At 29.4% G+C, this 24,742-nt stretch overlaps 1 protein-coding gene and 1 long non-coding RNA gene across 3 annotated transcripts; both read left to right on the top strand.

The window, feature by feature from the left end:
• Positions 1-705: 705 nt before the first annotated feature.
• LOC107631095 (uncharacterized) lies at positions 706-2,898 on the top strand. Of its 2 annotated transcripts, XM_088507585.1 has the most exons (2): positions 856-1,967; positions 2,604-2,898. In XM_088507585.1, the coding sequence occupies exons 1-2, from the start codon at positions 998-1,000 to the stop codon at positions 2,711-2,713; spliced, it is 1,080 nt and encodes a 359-aa protein (XP_088363711.1). In that variant the 5' UTR covers positions 856-997; the 3' UTR covers positions 2,714-2,898. The 2 variants fall into 2 exon arrangements, with proteins under 2 accessions (XP_016189909.1, XP_088363711.1); XM_016334423.3 differs by lacking the exon at positions 2,604-2,898 and having other exon boundaries at positions 706-2,376.
• Positions 2,899-21,148: 18,250 nt separating this feature from the next.
• On the top strand, positions 21,149-24,591 carry LOC110270330 (uncharacterized). The gene is made up of 3 exons (XR_002359745.2): positions 21,149-21,262; positions 22,162-22,241; positions 24,016-24,591. It is a non-coding gene; the product is annotated as an uncharacterized LOC110270330 (long non-coding RNA).
• The last annotated feature ends 151 nt before the right edge of the window (positions 24,592-24,742 follow it).

Genomic DNA, 24,742 nt, shown 5'->3' on the forward strand with positions numbered 1-24,742 from the left:
GCATAAATGATCAATCATGATTTTGAACTGAGGAAGGCTGTGGAAGATTCCTTCAGCTTTTGTATTAGATGTTTTTATTTATTTTCCTTGCTAATTCGTGACCCGGATGGTCAAAGCTTTTGGAAATGAGGAGCTCGCATATTTAATTTCTTAATATTTTGTGAGTAACAGGAAAAGTATAGATCAAATAATGATTTGTTTATGGGATATCGTCAAAACAATAGAATAAAATTATTTATTTATATTTATATTTATATTTATATATGGATGTATTTTCAATTCGTTTAATTTCTTGAAGCGATTTAATTTGAAAAGTGCTAATAATAAAATAGAACTATGGTTGCTCTGGTTTTGCTTTATGCAATTCAACAACCATGACTCTAATTTGGTTGCTTGCCCGCCTCTCATTATATTCCCCAAAATAAAATATATAATAAATAATTAATAATAAACTAAAGACTTTTTTGTTTTGACTAAATGTCGTCTCTGCATACTATATAAATTTTTTTTATGTACATTAACAATTAATTATCAGTATATTTATATATATTACATATATAACTATGAATAATATATATTTGATATTTCGATATTTATTTTAAATAAATAGTTGATTTTTAGTATAAAGTAAATTATTATATGTACATAAATGTAAAATGTGTGGCCTAAGATGGGCAGTATTTGAGAATGAGAAGCATATAATTAAGATAGTTTGACCATATATAGATGGAGCCTACCATTGATGAGTAGTAGTGATATTTTCTAGGCAAAATTAAAGCAGAAGGGAAGGGATGAGAGGCAACCTCCCTACTTTAATTTATCTTAGAAGAAAAAGGTTAGACAAGTATCCCTTTCTATTTTCTTTCCCTCACTTGAAACCCTAATAGCCTCACCCTCCTAAGTCCTAACTTGCAAACATACATATTTAAGTGCGTGCGTGCGTTGGAGTGTTTCCCCCAAACCCCATACCTATGAAACCCTCAAAGTCTTTCCATTAATGGATTCGGGTAACAGCAGCGGGAGTATGAGTAGCGGTGCCGATGAAGAGCACGAGTCACGCGCCCACTCGCTCTCTTCTTCTTACATGACACCACCTCCTCCCCTCACCACCGCCACTAACAACACGCAGCAGCACATGTTCCTGCAGGACCCTCTATTATCAAACTACCTTGACATCATGTGGTCCAAGCCCAACAACCAATCGGATCTAGCTTCCTCCTTCATCATACCCTCTTCATCACAACAAGAACAAGCTGGAGGTGTCGCTGATGTGGCAACTAATCAGCAAAACCAGGGGGTCCCTGCTTCTTCCCCAGGGGTAAATCAACTACCCAACAGAGCGGTGAGAAACAACCCCAAGAAACGGTCTAGAGCTTCTAGGCGTGCACCTACAACTGTGCTCACCACAGACACCAGCAATTTCCGAGCCATGGTTCAGGAATTCACCGGCATCCCAGCTCCTCCTTTCCCAAGAACCAGGTTCGATCTATTTGCTTCTTCTTCTTCTTCCGCTCTCATGGACCCCTCACCGCCACCGCCATCTTATCTTCTTCGCCCTTTCCCACAGAGACTACTTAACAACCACCCGCTTCCCCCACCCTCCATTAACTTCCAACAACCCATCTCTTCTTCTTCTTCTTCTTCGTCTTCTTTAGGTACTCTCAGCTTCCAGAACATGCTGCAGCAAGCACCACCTCCAAACTACCCTTCTCATCATCATCATGCTGCTTCTGTTGCCGCCCAAGTGGGACTGAGGCAACAAGCGCATCTTAACAACGAGAACAGGTTGATGAGTAGTAGTAGTAATGATTCATCAAGGGAGGAATGGGTCCAGAGAAGAAGTGATGGTCAAGGAGAAGCTCTCTACACTGACGTTGCAGAAAACACACTACTCACAAATACTGCCGCCAAAGTACAACAACACTACTCTTCGAATACTAAGGGGACAGATCAGTGTACAACTCAAGGTATGCTAGAATCATTGATTCATTGTTCTTCTCGTCATAATTTAAGACCGATAACACAATATGATGAGGACAACAACAATGACATACAACACAAACAACATTATTAATTGTTTTATGTTTGTTTCTGATTTCGTAAAGTTTGAAGCAACTCAGTCACTGTAGTATCAGTCAAAGACAGAATGTAATCTCTTGCTTCGCATCGTCATCTTAACCACAACCATCACATTAATTAATTAAATTAGACACTCTTGTTCTTTTTCTTTTCTTTTGTGTAGTTGTGTACATAAGTAGAAATATGTATCTTTATTCTTGCTATTTCACTCTTAATTAATTATTTTTATTTTGCAAGAATGTTGAATCTTTTAATTAATCATCATAATATATATACAACTGTGAATGTTGGTTTTGACTTTGACGAGTTCTGAAGTGCAGCATACGCGTTAATCAAACATCTAACACAGACACAGCACAAACAAATGCATCCCTTTTTCTATCTCTTTTCTCTGTCCTTATATTATACGTCATCCATTCTCATTTGGCTTCTAATGCCTCTAAATTAAAGCCCTCTCATCTCCTCTATTTTTTTAATTGTTTTTCATAACACCGATTAAATATATCCATGACTCTACATTGTAGGAGTAATTGGCGGCGAGATTTCGGGATTACGTAGCCGCCGCAATCTTGTTTTATTGAAATCAAAGTCATCTTTCATGTGTTGTTTTCATTTTCAACTTTCAAAGTTATAATCTTGCCACTAAATACTAGTAACACTCTACACATGGCTATGTATGTATGTGCATGGGTCCATATAATTCTTTTCATCTTTTCTTTGAAAACAAAAGAAGAAAACGAAAGAGAGACAGGTAACACTGTAACAGTTGACGAAAACGTCTCATGCTTGCGCATTCAAGACACAATCCCTGCTCTTTAATCTTTTGCCGATTTTTCTTTCTTTCTCTCAATTCTTTTATGCATTTTAGGAATAATAGCCACATTAGAGAGGTACATATACCACATCCGTGATCTATCGAGTAATGCCAAGTAAACAAAAAAAATAGTCAGAACTTATCTTATTTAATATTAATTAATTATTGTAACAATTAATGAATACTAAATAAAGCAAATTATGGCTATTTTTGGGTGATTTTTTTTGTTATCAAACATTTTCGCTGCCAAAATACTATGTAGCCAAGTATATATATATGACGCGTCTTCATTGGGTTTTTTAGTTTTTGATTTGGTTAAACTTAATTATCTTATAATTTGTTTCCTTTTTTTTTCTTGATACATTATACTTGTTTCTTTAAGAGGTAAGACCTCCTTCACTTAAATCGTGTATTTATTTATTTTCTTTTTTGTAAAATGGTGTTACGCGAGTTTAAATTAATACATATTCACTTCAAATTACCCTAGTTTAAGAATATAACCGGTGGCATAAAAAATGGTAGAAAAGCGGATTTTGATTTTTGAACTGAACACCACTTCCAGTGAAGATACTTATATACCTAGGTGCATATATATATATATATATATATATATATATATATACATACATACAAGATCAAATCATTTTTGAAACATTGAAATTGAAATTTGTAAACAAAGTCCCCTGGATTATTTAAATTATCATTTTTTTTTTATCATTTTTATATTTCTTTTAGAAGATCGTACATCCATATATTCACTGCATATATACTCTACATGCTTAGTTAATTAACTTGCAGTAATATCTAGTTAAGTACTGACCCCATTTGCCGTAGGGAGGCTTGTGGGGGTAGTTCAATCTTTTGGTGTTGTTTCTTATGTTCTTGGTTTGCCTGATTATCATGTATACCACTATTTTATTTATAGAAAAGTAAAGTATTAAAAACAGTATTTGTCAAGAATTCAAAAGAAAAATGTCATCAAAAAATTAAAGGTTTATCTAATTTATTGTGATACGCTATGGAAAAGTAAATATAACATGGACAGGGTTAACTATAGTCTATATTATTTGATTTAGTTTCTTAATAGGACTTTTCTTTAGAATATGATGCCAAATTTTCATTTGCTAGCTTCGCAAATCGGCGGAAAGTGAAAATTATATGCGATTGCGGCTAATGTTTCCAGCGTTTGTATAACCTTTTAACTCATGAGTCTCATGCCAACAGCGGCAATTCCAATTCAAATTATAAGAACGTGTACTTTGTTGTTTCATTTATATCATAGATGACTGCGTCAACTTATTCATATGGCTCTTATTACTTTTATACTAAACAAACACATCTCTTGTTACTACACTCATTTACTAGATTTCAGTTACTCTAGTAGTCTAGTACAATCTAACTATCTTCATAAGGGATTAATAAACTAAAAATAGCTAGAAGGAGGAAATATCCATAAAGAAAATAGAAGTTTCATTATAAAAGCATTCGCATGAATAGTGTATATGAAAATTCTGAAATCAAATGATTAAAGTGCTCTGCTTAAATAATAAGCTTCATTGCTCGTGTGTACGGCTAATCATGAAAGAAATCAAGGACACACTCGGACAAAAAATGAAAAGGAAAAAAAAAAAAAGGAAAGCATACAATATTGTGCGAGTTTGGAGCAGTAGTGCAATTTTTTTTTTCTCATTAAATACTTTAGAGGGACAATCACCTAGGTAGACGGAACAGCAGAGGGAGATAAACGGGAATTTAAGTCTTAAAAATTAAACATCTGGTATCATCGATTGTACATTTATCATTTCTACCATTACCTACGTATAGATTTAACACAAGCTAGTCTAATTAAATTGTAGATATCATCAGCATGGTCACATAGACATTAATTGATCACACACACAAAAATGATCATTTTCTTTCCTAGTTATTATATGGCTTGGGCTACAACCTAATTACCTATACATAATTACGTTCATCTAATAATGCGGTTCTCAATGAACTTGAAATATCTACCTATTAAACGACTGTGGCTATTATATTGTTAGTTATAATACGATGATCAGTTTGAAACTTGAGAGGAGAATTTTGAAAGGGGATCATTGTAGGTAGCTAGCTAGCTACATATAAAAGATTAGTTCAACTAAAATATTTCTTTTCTTAATTAATTAACGCCCGCGCAACAAAAAGGGAAGCATTAAAAAATGAAGGAAAGGATATGATAACAGATTAATAAAAAAGAAATTGGGGGGGGGGGGGGGGGTCCATCTGAAGCACTCAGATCGTGAGGCCGGTATAAGAATGGTTATAATTCGAGAAAGAAAGTGGTGGGCCTGTTGTCTTTTGCATGTAATGGCCGGGGATAATTCCCTCCAAAAAGTTAAATATCTTTTTGATTTCATTGATTGAGAGATCATCATGTTTTGATTATTTCACCTTGGGGGTTAAATCTAGGGTAATGATGATACAGGGGGACAATGGGATGGATATGATATCCTCCAATGCAAGATTTTTCTATTGAAACTGTTACACCATGGGAGTGCTTTCACAAAAGGCTAGCACCTTTCACATTCATATCTTTTTATTCACTCTTATGACTAATGAGTATAGTTGTTAAAACCAGATTAGACTAGTTGATGGTTAATTAGAACAACTGATTAGAATTGGTGCGAATCGGTATAAACTAGTCTCTTTAAATTTAAATTTGGATCTTTTGTATGTATAACTGTCACTAAATCAAATTATTTTTTATTACATTTATATTTATTTTTAATATATAATATATACAAATTAAATTATTTTTTAAAATATATATTTATTAATTATAATTTAAACGATTCAACTAATGAATTACCCATTGAATCAATAAAGCAATAAACTAATAATTTGATCAGTTCAACCATGAGTTCGGTTATGACAAATATGCTAACGAGTATCAAATTTTAAATGATTTTGTAATACTTTTGGTAGCTAGGAGAGTAGGAGAGCAGAGCATAGGTTCTCCATGAGATGTGGATGGCACAAACTTTAGAGAGCATGATATATGATGTGCATGGTGGCCCATTGCCAGTGAACAAGCCTTCACTTGTGTGCACTTTTAACAGTGATGGCTTTCACTCTCTCTCTCTCTCAACCTACAGTGTATGTGCCCTATAATTTTGAGCCTAAACATTAAAAAGATGAACAACTTTTTTCACTCCTAATGATGAAAAAGGCTGCACTCCCCCCTTCACTTGATGAAAGGACAACGCCTGTGTTTGAAATTTGGACATATATTAATTCATTCTTTTATTTATTACATTTATCTTGTATTTAAAGAATCTGTCTAAAATATATCTCGTCTAAGTTGATGTTGTCCACTAATTTTTCGATCTTCACCTGGGATGAGATGTATACTCGTAGAAAAAATTCTAACGTTCAACTTAATAAATATGGGAAGTATAGTTCAGAATAATGTATGTGGGGAAAGAAGTAGAATCACTCTACCTTTATTTATTACTCAGTTCGTGTATTTTTTTTTAAAATAATGTTATATACTAAATTTTTTTTTATTAATTAAGTCTTATTAAATTAATCTAACATAATAAAAATTAATTATAAATAATATTATTTTAAATTTTATTATTATTTAATTTAATTAGACTTGAATCATAAAAAAATTTAGATGTGTAATATTATTTTTTTTATAGAAATATTATTTACCGTTATTTATAGTGGTATACCTCAGTTTAATTCAAAATTAATATACGTTTAGTAGTCGATTTTACTATAGATATCTGTTTTTACTTTTTACTTTGGGACAACTTTTCTATTGTTAGTCCAACTTATCATAAACATATCAGTAGTACTAAATAATAATAATAATAATAATAATAATAATAATAATAATAATAATAATAATAATAAGAAGAAGAAGAATAAGTATATCATTTAGGATTAAATTTTTTAAAATGATAAAGTTAGTAAAATTTGAATTTTATATTCTATTTAAAAGATTCTGAATTCAAATTTTAAAAAATAAACAAAATAACCTGTTTGTGAATATGCATAAAAAATTGTAGATTAAGTTCTTCTAATCCCCATCATATATTAGGATATAAATATGTATCATAATTAATATATTTATAATTAGTTAAAATGATAATCAACTTATATAAAAGTTTGAGTTCAAATCTTATCAATTATAAAAAAAGTTGTTTTTTTTAATAAATATATACAGCAGATGATATTTTAAAAGGGTAAACTATTGTAAATGTATTTAAATAATTTTGTTGCAGACAAAAATTCACTCAAATTTTGTTATTGGTAAAAAGTCTTCAAATAATATAAAAACACGACAAAATTACTCAAAAAGAATTTTATTTTTTAAAATGACAAACAACTTTTGTATTTGACAAATCGTTTATGCATTTAATTTAAAATTTTATAAGAATATTTTGATAATTATTTAAAAAATACACACAAAAAACGGGATAAAAATTTGATCTAAATATATCTTTTTTTATTTATTAAAAATATTATTCATTGTTGACAAAAAAATCACAAAAAAATATATATACTTAATAAAAAATTACCAAAATTTAAGAATAAAAATATTTCATTTTTCTAATCATATTTATAAAAAATATATCAAAATTCAATCTCTAAAATATTTTTTTTAATTATATATTTAATATTAAATATTTTTATCATATTTTAAAATTATTTAAGTATATTTTTATGGATAATAACATTTGAATATATTCTTGTCTGTAACAAAAATATTCTATTATATTTTTAGTAATTTACTCATTTTAAAAACAAAAATTTGAACATCAAACTCTCACGTATCCATATCCCTATATATCTCACTCAAATTAATATTTTGAAAAAGAAAAAAGGTTGTCTCTTCTAAATCCTGATGTATCAATTTTCATCTGAATCATTAATTGATAAATCAATGACGGTGCAAAAGTATGGCACTTACCTGTATCGAAATTATTACATATCTCTGACATATTCGGAGTAACAATGCAACTAATCTTATTATTACTAATTAAGGGTGATGAATATGCTCCTATATGAAGGGAACAGTGTTCTTCCATCCCGAATTCCCCATACAATAGTACAGAAAAAAATTTAAACACCAACAAAATTTATTATTTTTGGTCAATATCTTTAATTATTAATTTAATTTTTTAATTTAATAATTTAATAATATATTTTTAATTTATATTTTAAATATTATTAACTAATTAATAACAAAAATAATAAATTTTAATTTATTGACCGTCTAACATTCTCCCAATAATTTATACTCGCATTCTGACACGCACCATGATATAAAACATATGGTTTCAATTCAATGAGAATAATATATTATATGGCCTTACCTATTAGATTTAGTAACAAACTAACAACAACGTACACTTTTTGTGATCCTGTGACAGTGGAATAATATGCGCGCAATAATAATAATATTGATGGTGAGATAGACTTTATACGCTGTTCGTTTGTTTTAGATCGATCTTGCTCATCAACTATGCCAGCTTATTACCATTAACTAGTGTATGTTCGGTGCCAAAATTACGGGTAATACATCAAATTATATAAAAAAAAATTTATTAAAAAATTAAATAAAAAATATATATTTTATTTGTCTGATTAAATAAATATTTGTAGTTTAAATTTTGTTTTATGTGTATAATAATCCATCAGTTAGTGATAGATTCTTAATAAATAGAGTATCAATATGTGATGGATTAATCTTCAACTTATTGAGTTAAAAAATTCATAAAAAAAATTGTATTTGTCTTTAAAATAAATTAATTTCTTATTAATAGCAATATTTATAGACTTTTGTTTTTGTTAAAATTTATCTGTGACAATTTTATTTGTTAGTATCGTATTTATTTTTGAAGTCAAAATAATATGATCAACATTGTTATTTGTTAAAACTTCACATTTTATGAAATAATTTTTAAATTTTCAAATTTATAAACTTATGTCACTACAAAAGTTATTAGATCGATTAATATTTATTGGTAATATGATATACGGAAACACCATTGTTGAGTATTAGTTAGTGTGAAGAGAAACCAATAACAACTTTTGTTATTCAATATATCATTTATTCCATTGAAAAATAAATTAATATTTTCTGAACTGGTAAATACATTTTTTTCTAATTTCTTACACCATTTTATTAGATAATATTTATCATTAAAAAATAACAATGACCATACTATCCTATAATATATATGATGTACAAAGTAATTTCTTATCTTGAAATCAATCATAGTTAGTGAGATAAAATTTAAACTATTTTTTTTATTTTCTTACTCAAATCTAAATTTAAATTTAAAATTGATTAACAACTCATCCTTTTTTAATTTTAATAACAAAAATAAAATTGGTTAGATACAAAATATTCAGCATTTAATAATTTTAATCATTTAAATTTTAGTTACCGAAAATTGGGTTAAAAATTAATTATAAACTTAATAATCGATAATATATATTATATTAGTACGTAAATAATAATATCTAATATATTAATTATTTTTTTTACAGGACTAATATATAATCTATTGAAAATTGATTTATTATCCAAAATTTTTTTTATAAACTTTGTAATATGTAAAAATAGTGATCTCATTTTTTATTATTTAAAAAATTATTTATAATTTTTTAATTATGTAATCAATTTAATTAATAACTTTTATTATTGCTTTTATACTAAAAGGTATCAATTTATACTATTTATATATTTTTTATTATTAATAAATAAGTAGATATTTATACTATTATACTTATTGTCTTAGATGATGACTTAAGTTACTTATTTTGTATGTTAAATAATATTTTGTATGTAAAATTTATTAAATATTAAGATGAGAAAATTGTTCAATAAATTATATAAATAGTAATTACAGAAAAGAAAAAAAATTATTTATCATATATAATAATCCTTGATATATGTAGTGTTATGTATATATTAGGATTATCTATTTAATTATGTGAGTGATTATTGCTATTTTTATTTTTTCGTTACATTAGTAAATAATATTTAAAATTAAAAAAAGATAATTATTTTTTTATTTGAAATAATTTTTTTATGTAAATATATCCAACTTTTATATATACTAAGTGTTATAATATATTAAATAGTATAGTATTTATTATAATAATGACTCAAAATATTAATTCAAGATATATTTGGGTCTAGTGAGACCTCAATGCAAGTAAGATCAACCTTAAAGGCCCATTGTTAGGGTCCCAAATCCGACTTAGGTTCATTACCTTAGAGGTCCAATGCAGATGACGTCCATGCGTCCCTTCTCAAATCGGTTGAGATTGGATCTCCGTTACTAATTAGGTATGATAATGGATACTCAGGGGAGTGTGACAAGGCCCTTTTCCATTCCTCACTCCTATTTAAAAAAAAATACCCTGTCTCTTCTCTGTCTTTGCAAGTTTCTCTTTAATTATCCCTTAGAAAATACAAAGAGAGAGAGAGAGTTCAAATTAGAAGATCCCTTAGGGAGGGAGGAATTTAAATTAGAGGCAGGAATTAGAGTTACTAAATTCAAGAAATAGATTTATTTATATATAAATTAAGATACATTAATAATTGTATATTCGCGTGTATTTAATATGTTTTATGGGGCGGATATTTATGTCCGTATCCCCATTAAGGGTGGCAAACTGGGAAGCCCATCCTACCCGACCAAAAGTCCATCATCTGGCAGACTGGACCGTCCTGTCTCTCCTAACGGTAGGTTGATGGGTTGGCGGGCCATGTCCACCAAATCTCTCTTTTTTTATAAACTATTAAATATTAAACAATATATATAATTTCACAACCATTTCAATAATTATAAACCAAATTTTTTGAAACAAAATAATAAAACTAACATTGTCCAAAGCAAAATAAATATTGTCCAAAACATATAATTAAACATCTTCAAGTTTATAATCAATTAAATATAAAACATAATCCAAAATATAACTTAGAACATCTTCAATTATCATTTTCATCCTCTTGTAGATCAATAACATCATTGAGCTTTGTAAAACTATAGCCCTGACAAAAAAAAAAACACTTGGCCCGGCGGGGAAGTCCGCCCCGCCAAAACCCACGGATTAGGCGGTACAGGGTAGACGGACTTTTTAAATTTGGCGGTCTCAAATTTCCACTTCACCCCGCCTTTTTTGGCGGGTTACACGACCCGATCGACCCGGTGAAGATTTCACGGGTCCCCATCTAGCCCTAAAACACGAGTGATCCCTGTAAATACCTGTTTCGGCTGTTTTTGTGATCATTCTTATTGCTAGTATTCGTTGGCTCGTGACGTGGAGTTATTCCAGCCACTCAATAAATTCTCAAATAATAAAAGTCTAGGTGATATCATTTTTATAAAGTCACATATATCCTTGTTATAACAATATTAATAGAAGATAAATAGATAAACACTAAACTATTGTTTGGATATAAGATGAAAAATAAGAAAAAAGAAAATAGAAAGAAAGAAAATGAGAGGAAAAAAATAAAAAGAAAAATATACTTTTTGCATGCTGTTTAGACGAAGAAAAATGAATGGAAAAAAAAATAGAGAAACATTTTTCTTTTACTTGGATGGAAAGAAAAGTAAGAGCGAAAATTATAATAGAGTAAAATTACATTAATGTGTTTATAAATTATGTATAAATTATAATTCAAAGGGTAACTTTGTACTTTTATCCATGTTTGCACTTCTCCTTCAATTTTTTTCGCAACTTTAAAGAGAAAAAATTTACATGAGCTTCACATACACTTTTTTATTTTCCAAACAATGAAAAATTGATTTTTCCATCTATTTTCTTCTCCAACATTTTATTTTCCTACAAATTCTTCTAATTCAAACAATGTTTAAATAAGTCATATTTTTTATATATATAACAATAACTAATATCATATATTATAACTTGTGAAATCATAATATTTTGAGAAGTGATGTATAGACAATTTAAATATTGATAAGTCTAAAAAATTTTAGAAAAAAATATAAAAAAATTACATGTTGATCCATAAGATTTTTTTTAAAAAAATTTGTTCATAATCTATGATTAATAACTTTAAAATTATATATGTTATTTATCTTATATATTTTTTTATCTTCTAATGATATTAAAGTCAACCTATTTTATTATCTTGTGCCTTCAAAGAATTTACACGACTGACATAAAAATTTAATAATTGAAAAAAAATTCATTACAATGAGTATATTCATTTTAACAAATATCCTTCTATCTAATACTATAAAAAAAATACACTGGTCACCTTGAAGTACTACCGGTCAACTTTCATCCACAGTGGTAGAATGCCTAAATTGACATATATTCATCAAACAAACAATCAATAAAATATTATCCGTACTTTCCCATTTTGGGTAGATTTATACATAAAAAAATTATACATAAAGAAAAAAGAAGAAGAAAAGAAGAGTTGAAATAGTATTTGCGATAAAAATCATTATTCTTATAATTTTGTGTGGCCATCTATATATATAGTAGGCCAAATGACTATGATTATCTAACAAAATTAATTTGTATTTATTATATTCAATTTAAATAAGTAAAAAATTATTTTATTTTAATTTAATCCTTAATTCACATTATTTGGATTTGGCTCAATATTAATAATTTGATTTGATTTGATTTAATTATTAGTTAAAAATATTTCAGTTGCCTATTTTATTCATAGATTTATTATTTTAATGACTAATAAATTAATTAAATTAATTAATTAGTACACACAATAAATTTGGTTTAATAAATTAAAAAAATAAAAAAATACTAACAGAAAATTAAAAGAAATAAATTAGGAAATATTACCAAATCAAATTGATATAAATTATAATAAATGATGTGATATTTAAATATCTAATCAAATCAATTAGTTTATGTAGTTAGTTTATCGTAATAACTTGTATTTAATGAGTTAAAAGAAATAAATTGAAAAACACTCTCAGAAGTATGCTACGTCAGCTCCATCATTAAGTATAAAAATCCGATTTTTATATAATAAAATAGATAGATAAAATAGATAGAATAGATTAACATTTAGAGTTATGCTATACATACAAGTTTTTTTGGCTTACAACTCTTACAAGTTGGGCCAAATCTAACAAAAACTACATTCATCCATTGGAGCGTGATAACAGACGTGTCACTCAACCATTATTTCCAAAGCGCTCTCTCACTCACCATTATGGAAGACACTTCTTCTTCTTCACGTTCCTCCTTCTCCTCCTCATCTTCCTTCTTCTTCTTTTCCTTTTTCTTTGGTTTCTCCTCCTTTTTCTTCGTGTGTTTCATCTTCATCGTTATTTTTTTATTACCGTTGTTGTTGCTGCATTTTTTTCCTCCTCCTCTTTCTATTGATTTTGTAATATTATGCTTTTTTTTGTTTGATTTTTTTCCCAAGAAGAATTATAAGAAAACGAAATAAGAAGATGAGGAAGAAGAAGCAGTAGAAGATGAAGAGGAGGAGGAGGAAGAGTTTTGAATTATGCAAAACTTATTAAAATAAAAATACACTCAAAAATTCTTAAAATACACCCAAATATCTTCGTATTACACTCAAATATCTTCGTGTTACACCCAAATTTGCTGCAAATACAGAAAACTATTTTCTTCTTTTTTTTTCCTAATTTCTTTCTTTCTTTTGGTTAAATGAATGTAAGTTCATCCTCTTTCAAGTAATTTTGCAGCATTATGTGTTTCTTCTTTTTCTTTGTTTAATTTTTTTGTTTTTATTCTTGTTAAGAGAGTAAAACAAGAAGAAACTTGAGAAGGTAAAATAAAAAAGAAAAGATGAATAAGAAAAAAAAGAAGAAAAAGATTGTGATAATGATAAAAAAAAGGAAAAAACAGTAGAAGATGAGAAGGAGGAAGAGGAAGAGTTTTCAATTATGCAGAACTTATCAGAATAAAAATACACCCAAAAATTTTTAAAATACACCCAAATATCTTCGTGCTACACCCAAATATCTTCGTGCTACACCCAAATTTGCAACAAATACAGAAAAATATTTTCTCTAATGCTGCATTTTTTTCTTCTTTTTTTTCTTATTTCTTTCTTTCTTTTAGTTAAATGAATGTAAGTTCATCATCTTTCAAGTAATTTACTGCATTGTGTTTCTTTTTCTTCTTTGTTTGATTTTTTTGTTTTTATTCTTGTTAAGAGAGTAAAACAAGAAGAAACTTGAGAATGTAATATAAAAAAAGATAAATAAGAAAAAAAAGAAGAAGAAGATGGTGATGATGATAAAAAAAAAAAAAAAGAAATAGTAGAAGATGAGAAGGAGGAAGAGGAAGAGTTTTGAACTATGCAGAACTTATCAGAATAAAAATACACCAAATATCTTCGTGTTACACCCAAATATCTTCGTACTACACCCAAATATCTTTGTACTACATTCAAATTTGCTGCAAAAAAATCTTTTCTCTAGTGCTATATTTTTTCTTCTAAATTGAACCACACCTTAGCCTTGGATTCAAAACAATAATCAATTTTGTTCTGGTTCAATTGACAATCTGAACCTTAATTATTTATTATTTTCAACAAATGAGATAACTGGTGATGAAAGAGAAAGAGAAAACGAAAAGAAGAGAAGAAATTTCAATGAAAAAAGAAGGAGGAAGAGAAGGAGGAGGAAGAGGTGGTGTTGACGACGACAATAACAAGAGAGAAAAATTACGAAAAAGAAGAAGAAGAGGCACGAGAAAAAAACATAAAAACCGCGTAAATATAAATGATTTGTATGAAAAAACGCTTGTACGTGGAGAATAACTCTAAATTTTATTCAACTTTTTCACTTATATTTATTCTAAAAAATTATTATATATACTATTTATGTGTATATTTTTTCATACCTTTTATTTTTTATATAAAAATAATTGATAAAAAATGAAAAAAATATTAAATACGATAGACGTCAAAGACATACAACAATATATATAATTGACTGCATCAACGGAACAGTGAAGGCTTAAAGTGTATAATAAGGATATGTTTTCTTCACAAAAACGGGGTTTGAGTAGGAAGAAACTTGGTTGAAGTCTTGAAGAAAATATTTAGAAGATCAAATCAGCAATTTTTGTTTTGGTAAACTCAAATCAGGCATATATAAAAGGTGCAAAATAATGGATTTGTTTTCAAAAAAATAAATTAAAGATTTTTTTTAAGTCATATCTCGAGTGTAAACGAGATATGTGTGAAAATTTTAACGACTATATCTCGTTTGCAAGCAGTGGAAACAAAATACGTTACTAAAAAAATAGCTCTATTGCTACGTTTTTAAAGTGTGACGAAAAGTTAAAAAAACGTAGCAGAAAAATTAAAAAAGCGTGGCGATAGTTTTTGCCACGCTTTTTGAGTTACCGGCACGCCTTTGAAATGGTCACATCTGCTAGTGTGGCGGTTGCTCTATCGCCACCCTTTTGGTGACATATCGCCACGCCTTTTAAAGCGTGGCGATAGCCTTATCAAATTAAAAAAAAAAATCTTTTTTTTTTTTACTTTACCTTCATCATTGCACAATATAAATTCAGTCCTTTTTTATTATCAAACCTATAAATATAGTATGCAATTTTTATTACAAGACAAATCAAATAGTAATTAGTGACATATATAATTTTGCTATAATTATTTTATACATTAATAGTCAAATACAAAATAAATCTCGAGTTCAAAACTTTGATTTCTCAACAAGTTTCTCAACTTGAGCATGAAAGCATAGAAATAATCAAATGGCATCATCTCCATATATTAGTCCCACCAAAAAAGAAAACACTAGGGCACTCTTTTTATATGGATAAAAGAACGGAAGAAATTTAAGAATTTAAAATTGTAAGTCACATTATATATAATAAATTTTATGCTTGTCCTCTACCAACTAACAACAAAAATGAAATTCTTTAAATAATATAAAATATCGTCGCCCGATTCACAAGTAATTTCCATAACCCCTCATAGATTGTTTTCTTTGATGTCTCCATTTTTGCCACCTTCGATAGCCACAGCAGCCATCAGCTCATCAAAGTTTGCAGTCTTCCCAACTCTCAAATAATATTTCAATCTAAAACACCATTTATCATATGTAGCAGTCAGAAATCAATGCAGCAGATCATAATGATTAAGACAATAAACATAATCTAAAATCAGCAAGCATAAAATGTCTTACTCCTTTCAATAGCAAACCCATTATTTTTCAATATTTCAGCAACGGTTACCAATGTGGCAATAGTTGCAGTAAAAGAAAACCAACTAATTCAAAAATATCAAAATTACAATCACAAAAAAAAGTTGAGAAATATTGAACTACAAAGAAACAACTCATAAATAAATCACTAAAAAAATCATGCATATATTATTCATTAATTTTGAAATGTAATTCTCCTATCACAGGAAAAAATGTGTTGTACTTCAAAAACAGTAAAGGGCCTCTACAAATATTGTATTTTCAAAACACAATACTATCTAATACTTCAATTAGCTTATCAAATTTGACAACTATTACACAGATTTTTCAAGTTCCATTGTGAATCCTTGCTCAAATATGCTAGTTGCTACGAATTATTAGTAGACTTTAGAAAAACAAGCACAAAAAAAGCATATTCGCAACATAGACATTCATAATCCTTCTATAATCAGAAACTATTATACTAAGTTTATGAAAGGAGGAGATAACAAGATAATGTATCAGAAAAATAAATAACATCTAGATTCAGTGTCAAATTTTATTCTTAAATCATAATCTACTCATTATTATACTATTAGAACTAGCAAAATAAAACCTTTTCTTTTCAATAAACATATAAGAGAATGGATTTGATGTAAAATAATAAACATTATAAACAATGTGCTACCACATCATAAAGGATACATGAGAGAAATAGAGGTGATATGGATCTGAGTTTTCTTGGCTGCTTTTTATTAAAAATACTCCTAAAATTTAACACATGATAAGACCATGGATAGACTTAGTACTATGAATCAAGAAATTCAATCTTGAGATTTCAATTAGTTCATGCAAGTAAAAGTGCTCATTAGGTCAAATGCAGATGAATCAAGCGGTGCTGAAAAAATTAAACAAAGTAAAAACATTAATAAGAGAGTTATATATAGATACCATTGAATCAATGAATTTCTGGTTCATGCAATACTCCTCAAGCTATTGAAGCTCTTAAGAGAAGTTCTACAAATACGGGAAAAAGGCACCTGAAGCTGAGATTGAAACACAGAGTCAAGTAGCAGCAGCAAAGTAGAAGCAGAATAAGAGGTAGCAGGGACAGCGAATAGCAATATGTTGAGCTCGTCAATATTTATATATAGTCACTTTGAAACATTGGAGACAAAAGTGTTTGGGATCCCAGGATAAGCTATTTAACCAATCAATTCATAATTTCTTATAAATATAAATCAAGCTAGAGCATTAACAGCTTCTCATATCAGATTATATTGTTCTAGTATAATTTTTAAAAGAAAAAAAAATATAGAATCCATGAATTACCTTTTTCAATGATTTAGAGTGCTTACAACTAAAGAACCACACTCAGCAATGATTTTGTTCTGCATAAACACAAAAAAAGAACAAAACTTAGTTGCACAAATAAACCAATTAACCTTCTTAGATTTAACTACTATAATGACAGCAAAAGAATTATGTTCGACATTATTATATGAGGCTCAAATAATTATCATTTAAACTTCTCTAACTACTTACGAACTGAAGAATTAGAGAACTAGAGAAGCACAAATGAATCAGAGAATAAAAACATAAACAAAGAAGCACAAATGAATTTTGTTCAGATGAGAAGCCATACCTTGCTAGTAACTTTGTTCTTTGGAAACTTGACAGTGCATGCAGTTCTCTCCTTTCACCGGTTTCCTTCCTTGTCGAATCGGTAAAACTTCGATTTCCTAAAATCAATTGAAAAAAAGTAATAACAATTAAAAGCACAGATTTATTGTAATATTCAAAATAAATGATTAAATGATGATCGAAGATTTACTGAAAAAGCATGAGTTAGGGATTACAGATCGAGGATGGCATCTTCGTCCTCTTCGCCGGTTGTGACAGCAACCCCCTCAAGCTTGACGATGGAAGGGAGTGGCACTGAACAACAAACCTTCTCCAATGCTCCGACAGAAGGAAGCGGCGGTGGAAAGGGTTAGGGGTTTGCAGTGACGAAAGGGAGCGGCAGCGGAGGGAGCATCAACGGAGGGTTTGCGATAGTGCTGAGGGAGTCACTGCCAGAGAGAGTCACCGCCGAAAGAGGGTTTAGAGTGTGAGCAGCAATGGTGTGAGTGCCGGAATAGGGAGCGCCGACGGAGGCATTGCGAGCAACGGCGATGTTCTTCGGATCGCTGGGGTCGCGGAGTGCTGGGGTTCTTTCGAAGGGCCTTTCTTTTTAGGGTGAGTATAAAGGGTTCGAATGAGAAAGATAGAGTTTTGAAGAGGGTTTGCAATGTAATTAACTAATTATATCCTTTTCGAAACGTTTTTTTTTTGCAACCTTTGGCCACGCTTTTGAAGCGTGCCGAAAGAGTTGTCGAAAACGGCCACACTTTTGAAACGTCACTATAACAAAACCTTGTCGCCATGCTTTAAAAGTGTGCCTGTTTCTCTTTATGGTTACGCTTTTTAAGCGTGAAAAAAAAGCGTGGCCAAATCTCGAATCAATTCCATCCTCATAAAAGCGTGGCCATAGACCCTTTTCGCCACGCTTTTTAAGCGTAACAAAAAAAAACGCGGCCAAATCTCTAATCAATCACCACCCTCATAAAAGCATGGTCATTGACCACTTTTGGCCACGCTTTTAAAACGTAGCTATATGCCTTTTTTCTTGTAGTGTGTGTATATACTGTAACGAGATATGAATATTTGTATATTGGATTAACAACACTACTCAAATTAATAAGTACCTATGAGGTATGACAGAGTCGGATTTGGATAATACCCATCCTGGTATATATATATATTTAGTAAAATAATTAATAATATTGCATTATATTTAACTTTATGTATGTACAGATGATTATAGAAATTTTAAAATTTAAATTTATTTGTTAAATTTTAATAATTTTAAGAGTAGGTAGGATAGGACGGGTTTTGTGATGATTATTGTAGGGTGAAGAAGGGTCGATAAAATTAAAACTCGCCCCATTGCCACCTCTATTTGTAGGTATAAAATATTTAATATCCTCAAAATTAAAAAAAAAATATTATATAATTTGAATCGTTTTACAAAATAAAAATCGATATAATTTATTACTATTTAGATCAATTTATCAATAAAATTTAGACATAATATAATATAAATTAAAATTTTTAAATAATTATAATAACCTCCACTGATAAAGTGGTTTTATCTCTCCCATTCTCCGCATTTAGCTCTTCACATTGCAACGTTGAACCATATTCTAAATTTTAAATTAAAAGAATATCCAAATCGATATATAATAATCATTTAAATAAATTTGAATTCATTGAAAGTAAAATTAGACTGATATAAATTAAATCATAATAAATTATATTAATTTTATTTTTTTAATCGACTCAAATCATATTGAAAATATTTTTTTTATTGTTACTGTCCTCGTATCTTGTTTGCAGATAAATAATATATATATATATTTTGTAAAATTTTTAAATTTCACTTGCAAAACAATTTTGTCAATACAAAATACATAATATTTAAAAATATAAATATTTTTTAAATAATATATATTGATAAATAAAATATTTAATTTATTTATAAAAAAAATCGAAAAATATCCGTTTCAGAAATAAACTCCGAAGTCCCAACTATGATTTGAACTAAAGATAAAAAAGATGGAATGACATATACTTCTCTACATGTGAGCTGTTTTTTTATTTATTTACATGGATTGGAGTTTGGACGCTCCTAATTCTAAGCATTATATCATAAATTTATTTATCCTATACCTTTGTATATCTAACACTTATAGTTTTTTATTCATATTTGAATTTTAATAAATTTTAAATCCAAATATAACATAAAGAGATATTTAATTTATCATTTGAATTTGTTCAGATCTTTTATTGAGGTAACGAACTAATAGAATTCAAAAATCTTAATTTGACAATATTAGAACCAAATAAAGAGAACAATTTACAAAATATTCCAATACTTAAGTCATTCGGGTTTTAAGTGATAACATATTGAAAAAAAAATTACTTATCAATTTTTTTCCCTCTTATTTATACCTTATGAAATAATGATTAAAACCTTTATTATTTTTAATGTACGTGTTTAATATTATAATTTAATAATTTTATAACTTTATTAATCTTAATAACATATCTATTAATTAATAACATAACATACTCATTAACTAATAAAAGTAATGTCTCTAATATATAATATTTTCGTCTAATCATAATCTCGAATATTATTCTTGTTACAATCTCAGTTGCCCTTAACAGTCCTTTGACATTAAGATTGGTACACAGCAAAAACCATATGTGAGTGAGTGAGACATTTCTTTTCCCTACGGTCCAATCCCAATCTTCTTCATCATGCCTATTCCTAAAGCCCTGGGCCATGCTAACAACATCATATTAATGGACCCAATTATGGACCGACCTTGCATTCGGGGACCCCGCAATCCCCATTAGATTATTACTCATTCACTCGCAGCTTTTCAAAACTTTTATTTTCAATAATTAAGGAAGATTATCCAAATTGTTAATACAATAAGGTTTGGACTGGACTCATTGAGGTCATTTCATCGTCATGCATACATCGAAACGACACTCTTCTATTTTTGCGTTATTCTATACTTGATTAGCAGCCACTTATTAGTTATTACAAAGGCATGGCCTCTATTTTTTTGGTTTGCACGAGAAAATCATTATTATTGTAAATAAATTATTGGGATGATTAAGTAGATGAGCAATTGTAAGTGGGGCATATTATCTGAATTCTGAAATGATCTAGAGTGGTCTGTACCTGATGGGTTGTACGGACTCAGAAGGCCATGTAGATATACTGACACACACATGCCAATGTGCCATTATGCCATTATGCTCATTATTATGCCTAATAGCCTAATGCATCATCATCATCATCACTACTCACCGCCACCACCACCATAGTTTTCATTCTTTCCTTTAATTATCATTGTTCAATTATATGATTAAGTAATAGTACAAAAAGAACTTTTACATTGCAAAAATTAAAGATAAAATTACAATACTAAAAGAATGACAAAGCAGAAGGCAATGTTCTTCCATCCCAATATTACAATATATACTCACACTCAGATAGGCACGATGATATGGCCTATCCTATTAGATTTAGTATAAACAATGTGCAAAGGTATCATTTTACTATCACAGCAATCCAATTTCAGCACCAAGCCTTTTTGTATGTGTGGATTTCTCAACGGGGTTTCTGAATTTAGTTTGTTTTGAATATGTATGTGTCCTTTATATAGTGCAAATTAAAGGTGGGAAATTAACCGGAGACGAGTTTGCTCTTTTCACATCATCCCTGATTTTAAAGAATTGCTTCTACTTGCTTTGTTATGTGATTGTAATTGTATATGATTTTGGTAACATGTTATGATAAAAATATTTCTTGATGATGTAGTGAATTTGCAATGTGGAGGCTATATGACTTTTGTGTCATTTCAAATATCAAAATTCTAATGGGGTGGCATGCTTCCACATGGTTATTTCAACAGTGTGATTATAACTTTATAACATCTCCAATTTATTTTCTTATGATTATAAACTTTGGTTCTTATTCACTGCTACTTGCTAGAAAAATAGAACCGAGATTTCTGATTGGTGTTTGTCACACTATACTCTAGTATTTCTTGCAACTACATTTTGGTGGCTATGTAGCATTTGGGGTAACAAAATGATATTTTCTGACCCTCGAGATATATAAAAATACCAGCGATGAATTGATGATAGATAAAATCTTAATGAGTTGCCATAATGGAGGAGATTATGAATCTTTCTATTATTTGTATCAGAGACTGGCCACTATGAGTATCTTTTTTATACATGGAGTTCAAATTTCTAAATTTAGTTTTATTGGGTTCATTGTCATGAAGTGGATCAAATTTCATAACTATTGCCATTTGTTCATTTTTCTGTTTTCGTTGTTGTTATTATTTTCTATTTTTTCCCTTTTTTTAAACATGAGTTAGTTCCTAATAACACAAATAGAAAGTACTTAATTTCATTGTGCATAAAACATTTCTGCAGGCAATCATTGCTTTTACTTATAAACAAAATGGATTGCTTATTGGTTGCAAGTTTAGAACAATGGAGAAAATATTTGGCAGGTAAGTTTTCCAGTGTTGAACTTCGTTGGGGTATTAATCTTGTGCTTTGAACTTGATGAGATGGCTTGTATAATTGTCACTAAACCAATAATGCAACATAGATATGCAAGTTCATGTAATAAAAATAATTGATCCAATAGGAAAAGATTTGTTAGTTTGCCACACCAACGATGATTACCGAAAGGACTCAGCACATGATGGATTGTGAAAAGATATAATAAAAAAAGATATTAGGGAGAGTAATATAAATCTATAGCATAAAGTTACATTGAAACAATAATCCATCTTTGATTTTCTCACTGTACAACCGTTGATTTTAGCAATCAACTGCCGATAAGTTTTATATTATCAGTAGATCTACTAAAGTTAGCTTTTAAGAAAGAAATGCATAAAACTTAGGGCAATACCATTGTTTTCTAAAATCTTTGAGTAAGTGTTTGTGTGAATAAGCTTTTTGTACTTGTTGATATATAATATAAAAGTGATGCTAAATTGGATGTTCAAGTAAAAGGCACCGAGAAGATGCTGTGTGGAATTGATCACATTAATCAGGCCTCTGAAGTCATCATTGTAAATCCTGTTCACTTATATATCCTATCCTTATCTTTTCATTTGCCAAAACTTCTAAAAATTTGAATTGAAGACATTTTGACACTAGGTATGCTAACAGGTTGAAGGAGAACTTGATAAGCTTTCATTTTAGGAGGTTAGCCTCTAGAATTGTGTCAGTGTTATAGGGACTTAGGGAGTGCACCTGAAAAAATTTCAAAAGATTTTTGACCAATAGAAAAGGTTCTTGAAATTAATCATTCATAAGGTTCATTTGATTACGCACAAAAACATGGAATAAAATTGTATCATTAATTCTTTTCCTGTTGATACTTGATACCATTCTTATTTGTCACGCTAAATAACCCATTTGAGGTATATTGACAAAATGAAAAAACTTACATGAGGGTAATCTTTTCTCAATGATTATTAAACCATTTGTTCCAAAAACAATAAATTGACCGTGTCTGATTATAATCTCATCCGTATATCATCAATGACATTGGTATTAGTTTAAGTAAATTTATATGGCTAATTTTTTTGTATATTAAAAAAATTTTGGTATAATACTTAATGATTAGATTTTATGGTATTTTTTAAAATTGTGAGAATAGGACAATACGTTTTTTTATATTGACAATATGTCTCCTTGTATTGTATATTTTAACAAGGGAGCGTATTATTAATACAAGGGGTGTATTGTCTTGCTCGCACAATTTTAAAAAATACCATAAAATTCAATAATTGAGTATTACACTAAAATTATACCAGTACGTACAAAAATGAATAAATTTATATAGCTCATAAATTTTTATAGGGCATTTTTTTTATCAATTCACTAATGAATCACAATAAGTCAATAACATATAATAAAAAAGATCATCTATGTTAAATTTCACTACAATCAGACATCAATAAGCATGTAATTAAAAAATATTTTGTTTATGTATATTTGAACAAATATAATACGTCGATTTTCAAGTATATAAAAAGTATAGCAAATGATTTTAAATTAACATAAAATTTTCACAAAATAATCTATAACACAAAAGCTTTTAATACAACGACTATTATTTTTAAATTCGTAACATTTATCTATATATATATATATATATGTGTGTGTAATCACAAAAAAAAATATATATGTGTGTTTTTTTTTTTCTCACACACATATCCATCCTTCATTTTTGCGTGCTTCTATTTTTTCCCATTTTCTTGTTCGCAGAAGGGGTTGTCGTCAGAGTACGGGGGTTCTGTCTTCCGTGTCTTCGCCGGTATGGTGTAGAGGGGAACTAGATTCAAGGTCCGATTTTGGCCGAAAGCGGTTCGGACTCGAATACTGGGCCGGTGTGTGCTACTGAGGCCCAAGGTGGCAGTGCTTTTTGTTCATATAACTTTGCTACAGATCCTGTTTGGACATAAGAAGTGGGCTGAGATGAAAGTAATTAACATTTCAAATGTTCCTGGAGCTTAGCAACAGACAAAAAGATGATCAACTCCACTTATCCATGAAACCCTATTAGTTAACTCCTCAAATTGACTATGATATTCCTCCGTCGTACCATTCTTCCCAAATTAGAGACTCCCACGTGTATTGGATGTTGTTGTTCACCCCCCAGCGATACCATGCATAAGCAGCTCCCACCAAATGGAAGGACATCACCCTAATCCTTTGTTCAATATTGCCGAGCTCGAAACACCCAGTCATCCAGACCATCGCCTTCAAACATTGGCAGCTCGGCCATCTTCACTTTCCCCGGACCCGTGACTAAAAGCCACCCCACATCGAGTCGTCCCCTGGCCCGACGGAATCCTCAACTTTCTCCTTCAACTTCACATTTTTTCGTAACAACTTCCCAATTGACGGTAACGACAACTTCAAAGACTTAAGTTGATGCTGAGTCTCATCTGCCCTCTCGTTGGCCTCGGCGAGTTCCGTCCGTCATCTCCGG

Source organism: Arachis ipaensis, chromosome B3 (assembly GCF_059453495.1).
Source record: "Arachis ipaensis isolate K30076 ecotype BB chromosome B3, ASM5945349v1, whole genome shotgun sequence".
In the NCBI taxonomy this organism is placed as follows: Eukaryota; Viridiplantae; Streptophyta; class Magnoliopsida; order Fabales; family Fabaceae; genus Arachis; species Arachis ipaensis.